The sequence below is a fragment of the Patagioenas fasciata genome, chromosome 3 (assembly GCF_037038585.1).
Source record: "Patagioenas fasciata isolate bPatFas1 chromosome 3, bPatFas1.hap1, whole genome shotgun sequence".
NCBI classification, from domain to species: domain Eukaryota; kingdom Metazoa; phylum Chordata; class Aves; order Columbiformes; family Columbidae; genus Patagioenas; species Patagioenas fasciata.
The window spans coordinates 119,934,504-119,952,936 of record NC_092522.1 but is presented as its reverse complement, the minus strand read 5'-3'; the positions used below and the strand labels follow the sequence as shown (position 1 = coordinate 119,952,936).

At 36.1% G+C, this 18,433-nt stretch overlaps 2 protein-coding genes across 5 annotated transcripts in view; one reads left to right on the top strand and one right to left on the bottom strand.

Moving 5' to 3' along the window:
• SUPT3H (SPT3 homolog, SAGA and STAGA complex component) overlaps nt 1–18,433 on the bottom strand; it is a 281,071-nt gene that overhangs the window by 232,356 nt on the left and 30,282 nt on the right.
• RUNX2 (RUNX family transcription factor 2) overlaps nt 4,605–18,433 on the top strand; it is a 227,236-nt gene continuing 213,407 nt past the window's right edge. For 3 of the 4 annotated variants that reach the window (XM_071807130.1, XM_071807129.1, XM_071807131.1), the window contains exons 1-2: nt 4,605–4,823; nt 5,035–5,154. In XM_071807130.1, coding sequence (XP_071663231.1) covers nt 5,097–5,154 — 58 coding nt within the window. In that variant the 5' untranslated portion in view covers nt 4,605–4,823; nt 5,035–5,096. Of the gene's footprint in view, nt 4,824–5,034; nt 5,155–18,433 lie in introns of those variants that run through there. The other variant, XM_065835219.2, reaches the window with a different exon arrangement.

The following is an 18,433-nucleotide window of genomic DNA, read 5'->3' as shown; positions in this document are numbered from 1 at the left end:
AATCATTTATTTCCAGAGTAATGTGGATATTTTCTAAAAATAGGTCACTGCTTTTAGCCACTGAGATCTGCTCCGCTTTAACTACTGGTAGCATTGTACCCTAGAAGCGAAAAAGGCTCTAGAGAGATTACTTTCACTTTTCCCTAGATATATTTAGTGTACTAACTAGCATAGTTAGGATATTATTTTTCTTTGGTTTTGTCAGTAGCATGTTTGAAATAAATTTTATTAAGTGGTAGTGTATGTAACATTGCATTGTGGGTAGCAGTTTCCTGCCTTAACCTAGCCACATCCTCAGCTGTTATATGAGACAAGTTTCCCATATTTTCTGCAAGTTGACTTTAAAAAAAGGAAAAATACATACATATATATATATATATATATACACATATATATATAGCTAGGAGGGTAGGATTATCTTAAACACCATATATTGATTGTTTAGAATGAGCGCACCTAATCAACTTTCTCAATTAATATACAGTCTACAAGATGTATTTGAGGAATACAAAAAAAAGTCACATTTGTCAGAAAAAATGTCTCAGCAGTAAGAATAATCAAGATGAGGCACATTTGACCATTAAGATGTAGTCCCTCATTTTGGATTATTTCACTGGAGAAGTAAGAGAGCTGGCAACTCAAGATGAAGGAGAACCATTTATTATTACTTGCTATTATATGATGCACTCGCCGGTTAACAGAAGGTGACCATCCTTTCCATTTAAATAAAACCTGAGTTTCAAGTTTAATTTGATCTTCAGTAGCCTGGATCCACTGCACAGAAAACATATATTTGTTTGTACTAGGAATGTAACAGTATTTTTTCCTTCTCTCTATGCTAAAGTGGTCCTGAGTACTGTCTGCTTCAAACCAAATCCTATTTAGAAAAAGGTTATAAGTCAGGGAACTGAAAGTTGTCATAAAAAGGCAGCAGTAAAATTCAGATGTTTAATGCTACTCTTTGCAGGCACCGATAGGTAGCATTTTCAAATGAGGGGCTGCTAAAATAACCTTGCAGTTATATTTTTCCTTAACCCACAGCGACTTTTAGCTTTTGCTTTAGCAGTTTAATATCAATGCAGTATCAGCACACTTGAAGCTGTTGTAGAGATGCTGGACATTAGGAGTTTACAAGACAGCCCAGTCTAGCAACAAAAGTGCAAATATATTAAATCAAATGGTACGTTAAATGTATCGCCTAAGAAACATCAGAAAACACAGCACTATCCCTCTAAAAATTATCATTACTTCCAAGTTATGAAAAACAGCACCAAAGAGAGAGGTTTCGCTCCTAAAAGAAAAATTGCTCTAGTGGGAACAGATACGTTAATAACACCTCCAATTAATACCTGCATCTGAGGAAACTGCATTAGGACTTTATGTATTATAAAAGTCAGCATCGTGTTATAGTATATATTGTAAAACTTATAGGTAAGTGCAAATTAACAAGTTTGTCATCATACCGTTTTAAGCGGAATATTTATATTTCCCCAGTTGTAGCATAGAAAAACATTTAAGTCCAAATAAACGCTGGGCAGCACATCGTGGTGTTTGTGTGCTGCATGAACTTCGAGTGACAACAGCAAAACGTTTGGAAACAAAACGCGGTTGCAAAGTTTCAAAACGCATTTCAAACCAAAGCGCAAGACGTAATTACCTCCTAGCCTTGCATTGCGATCGACTTTAAGCACGATTTCATTTGTCATCAAAGATCAAGCCCATAGTTTACCAGAGAAATTCCTCAGCATAATACTTCCTTTGTAAGTGTAATTGTGACTTAAAGCATCCCCTATGGAACACATACGTTAAGTTCGGTTTTTGGAGATCTGCCTTTCAAACAAAAGACGGTCTGCAATCAAGACACTGGTTTCTACGGTGGATTTCCAGGACTCAGCCATCTGCTTCGGCAGAAACACAAACTACACTGAAAGAAGCCGTTGGTTTCACAGATAGCAGGTCTGCATGGAGTTTAGCTTTATAATGTCTCTGCACTAAAAATCTAGCATTCTTTTCAGTGATCGTTTTGGTAAACTACATCTCAGTCAAACGAGCTGCTTTTCTGCTTTTAAGAGATTCTGCCTTACTAGATGAAGACTTCACTGCACTGTCCTGACAGCACAGGTGAAAAAGGACATACAGTAAAAATAATCTTACATAGGTATCATATCAAAACGCAGCGATAAAGTTAGAGAGTAACTTTGTGTACACAAGTGAAAGCATTAAAAAGCCACTCCTGAGAGAGCCTGAACACAGTTATTTCAATACAACGAATTTTAAAATTCAGACTTTTGGAGGAAGTTCACTATTTTAAAGTTAAAGATGTGACTAAGAATAAATTCTGGAGCTTTAAAAAAAAAAAATCAAATAATTACATTCATATGAATGAAAACAAGTGTTTGAGATCAAGACATGGGTTATCTGTTATATAAAAAAAATAATCTACTATCAAATAAAAGTTGAGAAATATGGAAGGAACATTGTGCTTACAATTAAGTTCCATAAACAACAGAGGCAGTAACTTCCAAAGCTTTTGCTGCATCAAAAGTTGATTAAAACTGTAACATCCACAAATTTATTTTGTTTATATGAAAAGAATACCACGCTTCCCATCATTTTTATACCCTTATCTTTTTTCCGCTGATGTTCTTAACCAGACTGTGAAAACATAAAAAAATACAAGCAATCCATCATTAGGAGAATTAAATAACAGCTTTACTTTTACATGAGATGAGTGATTTGCAGAATACTCCTTTTTCACTTTAAGGCAGAATTCAATAATTTGGGTAACAACTAATAGCTTTCAAAGTACTGAGACATAAACAATGCCATTTACCTTACAATAACTATTATGAAAGTAGTGTTTATGAACGGGTTTATGTTGCTTTGTTGACTATATAATGAAAATCAAACCATACGATGTCTTAATTTGTATTGAAATCTCCTTTTTCGCTCAACCTCCATAAAACAGAGAACCTGCTCCCCACCCGCACCCCCAGCTGCTCATCTCACATCATTCCTGGCCAACTTCTCACCGGGAAAGCTGAGGACAAAGAGGAAAATAAAAGAGGAAGGATGGCAGCTTCAAAGACACGTATTTTATTTTACAAGTACAAACTGAACAGGGGCTAGAAAATGTTGTACAGAATTCTGCTCCCCAAAAGATAAATGACAAAGGAAAAAAATCATGCAGCTAAAACTAGAAAATACAGTGCATGTGTGATACAATCAGGCTAATAAGAAAAGTTCTAGACATAATGTCCAAAGGGGCAAAAAAAAAAAGGTACTTTCTCCAAGATGTTTCCAATTTTGTTCTGAATCTGAGTGAGCAAATCAAGACTACTAATACACACTGTCTGTGCACATTATTCCTTACTACACACAGCATTTTGCAATTTATTTCAAAGCCTCTATTATAAACAAAAAAATACTGCTTTTGTTAACCCACTCCATCCTGGTACAGTAAAGGCTTATATTACACAATCAAAGTCCAAGTTACAATATGTTAAGTATATAAAAAATATTATACACACATGCACACAGATGATATTAAGTATTAAAATCTTACATGTGCATCAAATTTATGTTTCATTTTAAAACTAAGTGCTAACATTAACTGGTGAATAAAGTTATTTATAGTCTCCCAAAAATTCTGACTGTTCTATTTCTCTTAAACACTGCAACTGTAATATGCAATTAATCTAAGTGCAATCAGAACCTCCCGGTTCATTCTGTTTTGCAATGTCTACATTAAATCCCAGCAATACCAAGATTCAAAAGCATCACTCAGACTGCAGCACACAACTAGTTATGATAACCAAATGACATTTTGCCCTGAATATAAAAGGAACATAATTGCCCTTAACTCGCATTACATAAAACTGCCAAGTAGTTTTGAAGGCACGTAAAGCAAGGGAGACATGATTTAAGATTTGCAAAGGAATCACTTGTGTGACAGCCAATTACAGTAAAAAACACAAGCCCAACAAGCAGTCGGCTACTGGACCTTCGGAAAGGTAAAGTTTCTTACAATGAGTTACAGATTCACAAGTATAGGAAGACAAGGAGAAAAAGTAAAACAGAAGGAGTCCAGCCACCCAGCAAATGTGAAGCAGACCCAAGCTCGTGATACAATCCAAAGATGTAAATTATTGTAAATCATCACTGTTGTTCAGAATTTCACACAGGCACTTGTGCCAATTTTGCTCACTTTTCCACAGACATAATAATGAAGGAGGGAGGGGGGGGGGGGGAGAAAATATAAATTTAAAAAAAAAATAAAAAATAAAGGAGGGGGGGAGAAGAGTGGGGGAACCTGAACTGAGAGTACAAATAAAGTTCTGCTGTCCATATGCTTTAACTGTACAGAAGTTTGGGCTCTTACAGCACTTTGTACTCTCTCCAAATCCTCCTGAGTCACAAAAATTAAAAAGCTATATCCTTCTGGATGCCAGAAAGGGCCTTACCACGGGCCTTTTGTCAGAATAGATTTAAAAAAAAAAAAAAAAATTAAAAAAAAAAGATTTAAAATAAAAAAGGGGGGGGAGAGAGAAAGAAAAAGCCACAGTGTGGGCAGTCCCTGCTCGGAGTCCTCTGATGTCACAGCCACATGACTCGCTCGCTCCAGTAACAGTGCTTGCAAAAAAAAAAAGGAGTTTTAAAGCTTTTGCTTTTTTGGATTGTGTGAATGCTTCATTCGCCTCACAAACAACCACAGAACCACAAGTGCGGTGCGAACTTTCTCCAGGAGGACAGCAGCGAAGTCTCTGGTTTTTAAATGGTTAATCTCCGCAGGTCACTACCAGCCACTGAGACCAACAGAGTCAGTAAGTGCTCTCTAACCACAGTCTATGCAGTAATAGCAGGTCCTTCAAATATTTGCTCATTCTCTTTTTTTGTTTTGGTTTGTTTCCTTGCTTTTCACACGTTGCGAGTGCTACACAATTTTTTGACAGGGAAAAAAACAACTATAGAGCCCATGCGATCCAGGAACACCGTAAAACTAAACCAAGGTTTGGCTATGGTTTGTGTTTTCAGTTTGAGGATCCAAGAAGTATTTACACCAGGAGGTGAAAGCTCTGCGTGAACCGAGAGGGACTATGGCATCAAACAGCCTGTTCAGCTCAGTGACACCATGTCAGCAAAACTTCTTTTGGGGTGAGTACTGCGAGATTTGCGCTTCTGTTTTCCACCGGCGGGAGTTTTCTGACTTTTCACAATGCTAGTTGTAGTTATCTAAAGAAAAACCTGTCGAATGGGATGTCAGGATGTCCAAATAGCGTACCTGGGGGTGGGGGGGTGTCACTGTAAAGAATTTCTGCAGGTTTATGAGCAGATTTGTGAGCTGGTGGCTCAGCCTGTAGTGCTGGACAGCAGGTGTGCTCGGCTGTCACCTGGTCTGAGGGGCAGATCTGGAAGGGGCTGATGGGATCTACTATCACCTTCAGTATTATCTTAGGGGAAAAAAAGGTTAAAGTATTTAGTGACTTAATCAATGACAGCACCAAGTCTTACAGAGAACTCTGTGTAAAGCGTAATGCTTTGAGATGTATCCACCATGACTGGTTAGCGAAATATATAAGAGACTTATATTATATGATTTAAAACTGCTTAGTCTCTAAACCTGATGAAGAAGAGCAGTGTGTAGCATATAGCAGCCTATCCTACCCATAACTGCCCTATCATTGTTCCAGACATCTTATTTTTAAGCACATATATGAGATTAAGTTATCAGGGTAAATCTGCAGCTCTCTGGTCTTTTTGTTGCCCTCGTTTCACAGCAGAGCGTGTTTGATATATATTCATTTGTAAAAGCAAATTCTTCTTGTTAAGCTTACTATGAACAAGGCAAACCATACATGCACAAACATATTAAGCTATGAAATTAAAAACCACATGATTTAGCATGCTGATGAATTTAAGCTTTAATTGAAAGTGGGATTTGAATAACTCTGTAGAAGAGCACTATTTACTTCAGTATTCTGAACTGCGAAAATAGATTCCTTTAAGAAATCACATAGGTATAGTGAGGTAATTATTTATAGGCGCTGCATGCATACATGCCCATAAAAATCATAAATAGGCTATAAAATTGCACCTCTATCACTTACTTTGAAAAGCTGCTTCCTCTCAGATACAGTTTTAAAATCAGTACAGAGAACCTCACTCACAAAACATTCAATAAAACTGAATATAACTTGAAGTGATTTATCTGCAAGTAAAATAAAGTTGTGTTTTGAAGCACGTTGGAAAATGCTCTATTCTAGTCATCTATGACAAATAGCAAGAAGTATATTCAAAATCTTTTTTTCCAAAGCAGCTTTTACTGAAGCAAATCAGAACTAACTGAAAATTCTCAAAGATCAGGAAAAAAAAATATCTGAAAACTTACAAGATTTTCTTAATGGTCTCCATCATGTTGAAACTATGTTGGCACTGTAGCTAAACCCATTTATTTTCTTCCCCTGCCCCCCCTTGTAAGAAAAACAACAATGCTAGGACCGTTTTCAGTCTATACATCCCGATTAACCTTGTATTGTAATGAACCAATGCCTGGAGTTCCTTTCACCCCTCCTACTTCACACGCTTTGACTGGTTCCCAGTTAAGCACATGAATAAGCCCGTGTGTAGGGACAGAAATCAAGAATAGCTTCTTCCAGATGAGAGACATGTTTAATTGACGACCTGCAGATACCAGGAGAGAGAACATAACCTACACAATGCCGCTCTAACCCACGGAACGCGAGCTCAAATGCTAATGCAGACCTGGGAAGCAGTTTTTCTCCTCAAACTGCTGTCTTACCGAAGCCCAGCAGAAGCGCAGCCAGACCACATTATCCCAGTGTTTACAACAGGAAATACAGTTTACATGTATAGGGACTTTCTTTTGCTTTTACTTCCAAAAGAGATTAGAAGAAATTTAGTTGGCTAAAATTATCAAAACACCGAGTGCTGGCTGCTTAATTCATCTACTTTTGATCATTGGGAAAGCGAGGGAGAAGTCCTGGAACAGGAGAAATCCTTGTCCCCAGACTTTCCCGGAGAGGGTTGGGTACACAAGCTACACTTTGAACACAAATAACGGATGCAAGGAACAAAATCTCACCAGCTCCACCAATATGTAAGCAATGTATCTTAAGCTAAAAAGTAAAAAACGAAGCCTAAAAAAACAGTTTTATAAAAGGAAATAATGTATTAAAAAGAGAAAATGTCAGAAGACCCAAGTTACTCCTGAATTTGCCGTTTCCTACCAATGGTGCAGCAGAATGTCAGAACACACAGTTTTTCCTTTCCATACCCTCTATATCTCCTCCTAATGCCACCTCCACCTTACTCCTTACAGGACTGTTCAATTTAATTCTGTTTCTCTTCAAGAATTAACTGATAAAACATAATGATGAGTAATAATAGGGAAGGAAAACAACGCTGTGATTAACTCGCAATGTTGCTCCTCTGTGCCTCTTAACAACATTTCTGAAAATTCTTATTTCACTTATTTTTTCTATGTATTTTTGTCTTCATATGAAAGGGGGGGAAAAAAAGAGTAGGATCCCTTCCTAATTAATGTGAACAATTTAGTACATGTGAGTTAAATAAATACTATGCGTCATATGCAGAGTATTTGTACCTTATGTTAATTATAGACAGGTTTTGACTGCATTGTGCCTATTTAAAACTTCTTAAGCTTTTAAATATAAGTGCATTCATTTAGCCAACAAAGAGTATTAAATGCACATCCATATTGCTTGAAGAAAATATTGCTCAAAATAAACAGAATGCAAAAATAATCACCAAACATAAACTCAGCATATGTATTAGAAACTTTGGTAAACGTTGTTTGCACAAAGTATTTCAGAGAATAAAACAGTTTCAAAATGCTTCCCTCAAGTTACAGTTTTTATTGAAATAAATAACAATTCAAATATATTCTGTGCATCTATTTCACTGAAGAAAGTAAATCGGATCAAAATTTGGCTGATAATTTAATCAGTTCTTTCACATGTAACTTCTGGAAGCTGATCCCAACAGACAGACGTGGTAAATCTAAATGAAAGTCTTTGAGTTAACAATAAAAACTGGGCTTAAATTAAGATACTTCTCAGTGTCTTCTCATTTATTCTTAAAAAAAAAAAAAAACACCAAACAAACCCAAAACCTTCTGTAGATTTCAATTCTTGACTGTTTCAGTATTTGGCAACAAATCTCAGTTTTTTATTTTAATTAAGCTATTGGGAAGAGAGAAACAGATCCGTTTTGATTACCATGTATATAAAGCCAAAAACTTCTGTATGTTTGTTTTGTTTCATATCCATATTATTGTGAATGCTAAGCAAAAATCGCAGTAATCACTAAATATCATTTAAAATACTTGAACTTTAAAAAATAACACCAAAAACTACGCAATAATCCTATTCTCATGTGCATTAGAAGGCTGCAAGCTTCTCACTAAGGCGGTCAGGACATAAAATCCCTAAACCAGGCAGAATTGGACTACACCACTTATATGACTCTTAGGTAGCAAAATGCACTGATCTGTTTAATTATCTGTCTCAAATGGACTATTAATAGTCAATATAGTTTAAATCAACTGCACTGATGTAAAATTCACCGAGATCAAAATGTTCCAGTTTGTTAGAAGAACATCAAACTATCTGGTGGTTAAATAAACTGAGGCAAAGCAAGCAAAAAAACCTAACTCATTAGGGGCACTAAGATTTTTATCAAACATACAGAATTAATCTCTATTGAATAGAACCATTCACAAATCAAAATTTCCTCCACTTCAATACTTCCATGCAGTGCTAATCAATTACAACCTTTTCTAGTTATTCAAAATCCATGTGCTTTTAATTTGATTCACTGGTGGTCTCAAATATAATATTCAGGCCAAGCTCAGTCATTCTGTATTGCAACTTTGCTTTTTTTCAATAAATATTCATCTCGAGGTTTTCTTAGAGAGAACTGCTCATATGAAGACTGTGGTAATATTTTTATACTGTACCTCCTTGTTGAAGCAAAAGGTTAGGGGTTACCTAAATACCTCAACTGTATATACAAAAAAAGGAAAAGGTAAGTATTCACATGAAAAATCCAAAGGGACTATATTATTTATTTTTGCATTTCCTATGATTAATGATGCACCAGTGCATACTTGAAAACTGAAGTCAAAATAGGGTAACACCTCAAATTCCTTTACAAACTGTACAAATATCAAACTTCCATGCTGTATTAACTACTCTACCAGAAATATTTAAAGGCTTTGCCACCCCACATTAAGAGCATAACAATAATACTGAAATTCCTCTCAGGCAGTGTGATTTCTTGGTCATGGTCAGACTAATATTAATCTTAAAACTGCACCTTATACCTTTATTTTGCCCGATTGCTTTTCAGAACATAGTTGTACTTTCTATGAATAACACGAAGCTCAGAGCAGTCTTAAGTAAATAGTGAACATCTCATACTGGATTCATTTAAGTATAAAGGAAAAAATAAAGCAGTAAATAATTCTTGCAGGAGATCCTACCTACGCAGTGCAGACAGTTCAAAAGAGAGAAGAGAAGGTAGATAATAAATGTGTTTAAGTACATCATGGCACACATCCATCGATGGGCAGCATTAGTAACAAAGGAAATTAAGAGAAATATTTTCTCAAAGTCTAAGTTAACGCAACAGGCTGAAAAGACAAGCAAAATTTGGCATTCTTTTAAGCACAAGCCCAGCACACTCCACTGGAAACTAAAGAGGGATAGGGAGGAATTATCCCCGTGCTTGCCAGGCTGCAAAGGCACTGAGCACCCCAATTCCTCCTGCAAAGGTCCTCAGCACCCCAATTTCTCCTGCAAAGGTCCCGAGCACCCCAGTTTCTCCTGCAGGAGCAGCTGTCGGTGCTGGGAACCTCTCAAAAATCAGAGCATGCGTATGGTTTACTCTACGTACCTAATAAAAATCCACATTGTGTGTTGGAGGTGATGGAGTTGGTTCTGAAAACTCATTAAATACACTTCATTAATAAGAATTACAATAAATTGCCGTGTTTAATATGCCCTAGAGTATATAATATTTTAATTAAGGCAGCCTTAAGATAAAGAGCGAGTTTAAGATGGTAAAACCTGAAGCATTTTGAGGTCTTAACTTCGGCACTGAGAGAGTCCAAGTTTCATTCAAGCAGTTAAACTACAACAGGCAAACGTTCAACTGCTCTTTTAAACATGAAATTGTTAATTTATCTGAAAGGAATAAAACCAACATTTATTCTGATAAGTGTAGTCAAAAATAAATTAGTAAACTGTGCATTATTTAAAAGAGATTTTCCTTGTAAATTCTGCCAGACTTAGGAATTAACCACAGATTTTCACCCAGAGACAGCAGACACCCACCAAACGCAGAAACATCCACCTCTTTCACCACAGATTCCCCCACAAGAAACTACTGTTACGGAGAAAATTGATTTTTGCTCACATAATACACAATAGCTTTAATTTCTATTTTATACGTTTATTTCAAACTGCCTCCTAAAGTCCTATGGGGAACAGACTGAGAAGGTCTATCTTCTGCTCTCAGGTGTTTTTGTTTTTAAGTTAATAAAGCTTAAATCTAAGAGCACGTTTCCTTATATAAACACGCTCCCTTCTACAAATAAATATAAGACCTGCCACTTAACGTACTGCAAAGCACACCCTAAAGAGAACATTTTAAAGATGAGCACAAAGACAAAATAAACTCTGGTTATTGTATCATAAAACAGTTTAACACTTCCAATTAAAAAAAAATCCATTATTCATGCATCTGTTTCCTGTATATATAGATATATATATATATATTTTTATTCTGCTTGTTAGCATAGTGTGCACTGTTCGAGCCTTCCTCGTGTAGCTATAAGTTTCCTATTTCATGTATGAACTCGCCCCAGGAGGGAAAAAGCCATCGGTTTTCTACTGACTCACTTGAACTGCTGAAGTCATTTCATTCAGAGCAATTAAATTATTCTGCGTAACCTATTCCTTATGAAACATTTTTAGATCTAAAAATTAACATCGCCATAGCAAAAGGTTGAAGGGGAAAAAAGCTACGTTTTCCTTTAAATACATACAGTGCTTTAAAAAGTAAGGGGTTTTTGTATCATATTTACTGTATTCTTAACAGTTTTCTTCAAGAAAATTTTTTCATCTCTAATAAAACTACCTTTATTTTTACAACAAAGGCTAAAAACAGCTTCTTCTGCTGCCTGTGTCTTTTAAAAATGCCGCATTCATTAAGGTCAAGCAGTTCTGGAATTAACAATAGTTCTAAGTTTAATATGCTATAGCTAAATACCCCGTGGCAAAAATATTTCGGCAGGAATTCATTCAACTATGGTTACTGGATTTCTGATAGACACCAGCTTATTTCACATATTTCATCAGAATTGCTAGAATGTTGTAATTACTTCAAATCTATTATCATTCATTTTCCTGAATGAGGGAAGTTAAAAGCTGATGACCTTACATACATTTATTTTGCCCAGAATTTATTTGAACCCTAAGTGTGCCAAACCATTGTTTACTTATCCCTCATGGTCAGATATCTTACATCTAAATCCACTCTGTGGTTTGCTAAAACAGAAAGACAGAACCACTGCCAGTTACAGAGTGTTTTATTGTTCAGAGGAAAAGGACCCGGCCTCGATTTACAGTGAAAATGAACTATCAGACTAATAAGATGTGTTTCCATCTATAAGCATGTATACGGATTTACCCCAATGACCATACACTGGATGCGGTTCTTCTGAATGTGGGCCTGGTGTAACAAGTGAGAGCAGGGTGCTATTACAATTTATTGTTGAATTTAATTTCTCCATCAAACACATTTAATCTATATGACTCATGCAAGCATGAGTGTTATTTTTTTTAAGGAAAAACAATATAAACAAAAAATTATGCCTAATAGGGGTTAATCCTCTCAAAATATCTGTAATTCATTTAAACACAAATCAGAAAAGACGGGGTTAAAAACGCATTCTATTTTCATGTGTCCATGTGTGGTATTAGAACAGGCTATTCTTTCTTTTAAGAAATGTTAATAAGCTGTGTATGTGTAAACACACACATGTATAGAGTTCAAATCTCTTAATTCCTATTAATCCATACTTACAAGTAGTTTCTCAATTATTAAAAAAAAAAAAAAGGTAGTGATAATGTAAATTTAGAAAATGTCTGTATTGGTATGGTATTTTCTGCCCTAACACTGAAGCTGTACAAGAGAATGTGCCCTGGCATCCAGATTTGCCAGCAGTACAAACACCCAAAGAACGTTCACAACTCTTCCCACATCTCTACTTGCTCTGTGAATACAAAACAGAGGAACGTGCAGCAAGGGTCTGTCTTAATATTTGTAAAGCAGAATGTCTATTAACGTTATTATAATGTTCTACTTAATTAGTTAGTGGTAGTAGTGAAATAATAGGCGGCAGAATTACTCAAGTTTAGAATACCTGGCAATATTTCTGAGGATATAAGAGGTTTGGGAGTAAGTCTCTCAGTACCTTCTTGCTTCTTCCCAGAGCCCCATGAAGAAACTGGTTTTGTGGACATTACACTGGCCAATCTTACCTCAAATTTCAAAGTGAAACTACACATTCTAGCCAAAGTAGTCCTGACTGTAGGTTGGCTGCTGGTTTTGACACAGTGAAATATAAAATATATATATATATATACACATAAGGCATGCCATATTTACCTTGAAAGAATTCTGATGTGTTCTGCCAAGAATTGATATTATTTGACGACATTATTTCTATATTAATACTATCACACATCAGTAATTTACTAGAAATGCTATCCTTCATGTAGAACCAGCAAGAGTAAATTTCCACAGATTAAATAGTTTGGATTACACAGAACTTAGAGTATTTTAATATATGACCAGCAGAAAAAAAAAGCTAGTTCTGAAGACAGTGGCAGAATTCGCTGATTTAGTTTATCGTGTCTCAAAAAGCCTTTTAGGTGAGCCAGAACACTGAACTGCTGTGGTATCTGTGCCTTTGCTGCACGTTCTGTACAAATTCCACAAGTAACTGGTTTCACTCAAATGCATCATGTATTGAACTGAGCATCCTCTGCCTTTAAATAGAGAACTTTTAGGGAAACAGAAAAGGGGGAAAAAGTGAAAGAAAGCACATCACATTCCCTCTTTAACGTTGAAGGGACACATATGGTCTAGCTTTTTATTAATAAAACTTGGATAAATTAGCGCTACTAGCTATTGTATAATACTCAAGCACAGGAGCAGCTTTGTAACACAGCACTTAAAATCTGCAGTACATTTGCTTCCTCGCACAATCTGCAAAACTTGTTTCCTCCAAGCACAGACCACCAGCACAAGCCCCCATTAAGAGAGTTCATCATCTGCGTTTTTCCAATCAGCGGTATCGCCGTTTAACTCCGCTGTGTTTGGTTATTTGTGCAATAACCAAGCCATGACAATGAATGGTTTATTTAAAACTGACAGGACCAGAAAGCAGCAACTATTTACTTAGGCGGCGTACCTTAGTATACAGCGGTGCAAATGTTCCCCATTCCCAAAAGGATTTTTTGCATAAAGGGCATTCACTTTGCTTCCTTCCCACCCCTCTTACATCCAACTCTGTGCGTTCAAAACTAAGTGCTGTATTTTTCTTGCTGTTTCGTATAGTTTTATTTCCCCCTTTCTGAATAAAAGGCATAAACAGAAACGCTAAAACAAATTCAGAGGGCACACTCTTCATGCTGACATTTTATTAAAGAAACCAACGTTCAGAAAAAGTCCAGATAATAAAATAACACCATCTAGGTATCAGGAAGAAAAAATAACTTAGCATCAAATTGGAAGGAATATCTTGGACAGCACGAATCATTTTCATACTGCAGCAAGAACAGCTTAATTCTAATGCAACACTGTGTATTGCATATGCAAACACTAGAACAACTCTTAATTTCACAGTATTTCAGGAAGAAGACCTAAAATCAGGCTCTGTTATTCTGTGTAGCAATTAATTCGGTCATGACTTCGTAATAATTTGGGGTTCTAAGCTCATTAAAGTAAAATTTTAATACTACCTTTAAAAGCAAAACCTTAAATAGAGCTGAGCCATCTAAATGCACATTAATACATCTTAAAATAAATGAAGACTTGAGCTTGTCCAGATACAAAGATAAATTATTATCATACTCATTAGGTACAAAGCAAAGTCTTGAAAGAGCCTAATTTTGTTACTTGAAATTATAATATTAATTCACTAACTAATTTCACGGCACATGTGTAGTGCACATGTGTAAAATCTACTTGATGCAGGCAGCTTACATACACACACACACGAGCTGGAATGTTCCAATTCTGATCAAAGATGTATGTAGCCGGATGTGCGGTTAATTCACTGATCAAATTTTCACAACTGAAAAACATCTTGAAGCATATAGTCCTAGTTACCAGCAGTGCGTGCTTTGTGCTTTCTATCAGAAGGATTGCTCTGCAGCATTTCACGTTTTAGGATGGAGCTTTTAAATAATACAACCTATTTCTCACACTACAAGAAATAAAATTAAGAAATAAAGAAGAAGATTAAAAAGCACTGGTTTTCAGTTCCAGTATTCTTAAAGGATACGGTGAGGCTGAGTACAATAAATCTAAAATACCCATGCAGTCTGAGCTCTAATCTTAGTGATATAAAACCTATAGAAAAATGCCAGGAGCATAGATGCACAGCACATGCACGCAATGTAAGACACAAATCTGCCCTGTAACTATAATATACAGTAGCTCTTCAATGTGCAGGAAAGATTTTAAAGTGCACTCAATCTCTAAAAATGGTCTGCTGTCAGACTCCAGCACTGTCTACTGAACCGACCAGATGTATTGAATAAACACTATTTAATGGCTACTAAATTTTATCAGCTTTGTATAAAGTTCGAAGAAATTGAACTAACAGTTGTTTGAAGTCTTTTAGCATCACATTTAATAACCTTCCTTGCTTACTGAACTGGCTCGACATAGTAAATACACAGAATATATTGGCTACTCCACTTCATCACATATGCAGAAGAAAAAGAAATCTAAAACTAATCTAAATCTAAACAAACTAATAAAGATAATGAGATGGGCAACAATTTCACTAGTCTCAACACTGACTTAAAAGACATCTCTTTATTTCTTCTTTACATACCTGGTCATTATCAATTACTGATGTGTCTTCACCCCTTCTTGTTGCAAAACTTCCTTTAAAACTTAGAGCACACACAGCACAACATTTGAGACCTACATACAGAAAAATACCTCTTTTTTTTTTTTTAGTAGCCCAGAAAATCTGAAGGTTTTTTTAGGCTGACGATATCTTCGCATAGAAACACAGAACGTCTGCAGACAGTAAGAAGCCTTTTTGCTGCACCATAATAATCTGATCCAGAAATTCAAGGGTACCTTAAACAACGGGCTACCTGTTCTAGCCATGCTTAGGAATGTGGCCAAATCATTTTTATTGATTTAACCTTTATAGGAATGCTACATATCCTCAGAGCAAAACATTTCTAATGCATTTATAATATGATATACCTCTGAGAAGTTACGAAAGAAAAAAAATACTTATGACAGATAGGTTAGCCCCCCTCCAACTATTATGTTTGTCCTAATTTAGTGATCGATAGATATTCGAGGGTTAGAATATTTTCTGAGTTTGTACGTGTCTGTATTCATAGGGTGAAGTCAGAAACTGTAACACTTAGAGAGGACAAGACGAGTATCTGACCTGTCTTTGTTTAAGGAATAAGAACTGGTAAACTGATAGCCAAGACTCTAAATACTCCTTTCATTCTAGAGTTACACATCAATCATGCTACCTGCAAACATATCAAGTTAAAACTTCCAGAATTTACAGTCCTTTTTGAATAAACTGAGCAGCATGCTAGTTATGTTCAGAGAGCTTACAGAAGGTGGTTTGTGTATCTCACCAGAATTCTTAAAGAAGTACCTCTCAAATTCCCTCTTCATCAGAAAATCTATTTCACGTGTATTTCAAATCAGTATTTCTTCATGTCAGATTCAGATTCTCTTATTTTGAAGCTCAGGTTTGAGAAAACGGTGTATTTTAGTATTTGTTGTTCTTTGGAATGTTACAAACCAAACTAGAACATTACTAGGAGTCACTTGTTTCTCAGAAAGTAAACTGTTCTGAGTTGCTCATTAAGGTAAACTTCTTCACAGTGTAAAACAGACGTGAATACAGTGACTGAAGAGTCGAACAAAAGCAAATACACTTACGTTACAAATTACATTCGTTATATTTCTTACAAAGGAAATTAGAGGCCACAAGGGGTATTTGTTTTGGGGTGTTTTTTTGTTTGTGTTTTTTTAATAAACATAAATGAAGAAAACCTGGCAATAAAAATTACTCCTAATAGCTACTAGCATGAACTTATAGTATGTTATGTTATTCTTCATAACAGAAAGAAGTGTAGCCAGGCAGAGTTTAGGTGGGAAATATATAGATGACTTATTTTAATAAGATTTATATCTACATTTTTTCTGAAGACAACAATGCCTGGAAAGCACTGGGGTTAAGGTCTCTCTCATCTAAAAAGAAATATCTAGCAATCCTACCACGATAAATAACTATTAAAGCAATTCATTAGTAAGATAAGTGCCTATCTACACATGTAATGTAGTCGAGTTATTATGTCAAAGCAAAGAATTGTAATCAGAATGTCTGGCACACCAAAAATATCTATCTGCAAATTCTCTCCGATTTTTTTCTGATTTCAATAAGTTTGGCTTGTTTTTCAGAAAGCACACCACTAATTTTGTTTCTTCTTCCACTCTTTCTAAGAAATAGCCTAGAGATTAATCCACATCCACACGTAAAGTACCCCCTGACATGAGCTTTTCCCTTTGCTAAACCAGCTGAAACTCAGACCTTGATGGGACATGCAGCTGCACGTCAAGGATCCGACCAGATGAGTGTTTGCATTTATACAAATCCAGTTTGCTTTGTACTACAGTAGACTGAGAGCATTCAAACAGTTATTACATGTGGACCAGGGACAATATCCATGAATAAATAAAGTAGTAACTCCAAACAATCCTAGAAAGATCATTGAAGCATATCAGGTCATACTTACTTGATATCGATTTTAGTACCTGTAGATTAAAAGTTACTGCAGGAAGAGAAAAACAAAACCTATAGATTTGAGGAAAAAAGTCCTTTGGATGAAACAAGTTTGAAAATGTTTGTAATGCATAGTCCAGTGCTAAGAGCTGTCTCTCTCTTCCGCTGGTACAGAACAGAACTTGTGTTGTCACTTGCTATTACAGTGCACCTTAAGGACTCAGGCCATACTGAAAAGTCATGGAATATGTTAGAAATGCAAATTTTGACAGCCAGTGATGATGGAAAAAGGTCTAGTTTAAACGCAGCTACACTAATAAAACACTTAAAGTAGCGCACTTTTTTTTTTTTAATGACATAATAGATACATTTGTACAAGAGGATTTATTAGCATAGTTATCCTGGCAAACAATAACACCTTTTGATGCTACAGAAAAGCTGCTCTGTGCTGGCGTGTGAGAAAGGTCAGCTGGTGGAAAACTAACTTCATGCTCTTAACCTGTAAACGCTTTCCTTTCCTGACTCCTACCAAATGTCCTAGCAGGGGAGACCCGCAGCCTCTCCAAGAACTCACGTAGGGAACCTCGCGCTCTGTTCCGATGGAACAGGACACGTGCACGTTCACCTTTGGGAACTCTGCGGCTGCTCTCTGAGCGAGTCTGTCTGCACAGGTTTGCCCAGGAAAAATCGCCTCCACATTTGCAGTTCATAAAGGTTTTATATATACATATATATATATACACACACACGCACATTTATCCATACATATATGTCTGTAAAAAGCAACATACTTGACTACTCAAGTCTGCATGCGATTAGAGCAACCGTGATACTTCCCGAGCGCTAAAACTTGATTTCAATGTCTCAAATAAAGGAAAACAAAGTAAGGAGGCAGCAAACCACGGGAATATATTTTGCAAGGCCCTTATATAGGGACTTCAGTACAAAAACTGTACAGATAAGGGAAAGCCACATCACATGTGACAGGTACGATACAACAAAGGCAAAAGCACCAAAAAATACTCATCCTTAGTGACATACATGGAGGCGCAGGGTGATGGGAGCACAAAGGGTCCAGAAATGCAGACATTTTGGCAATGTATACATTTTGGCAATGAATAATTTGAGCAACATGGTTTGTTTTCACAGCAACTCTGATAATTCTTTCACATTTCCCAGTGGATTCATTTTTTGGTTTGCTGATCCTCCCTGCTTTTTCTAATGGTGAAAGTAGTAGGAGAATGTCATTTCACAGCCAAATATTTCAACTCTGGCAAACTTGTCTCTTAGCTTTTTACTACCCACCTCATACTTCCAACCTTC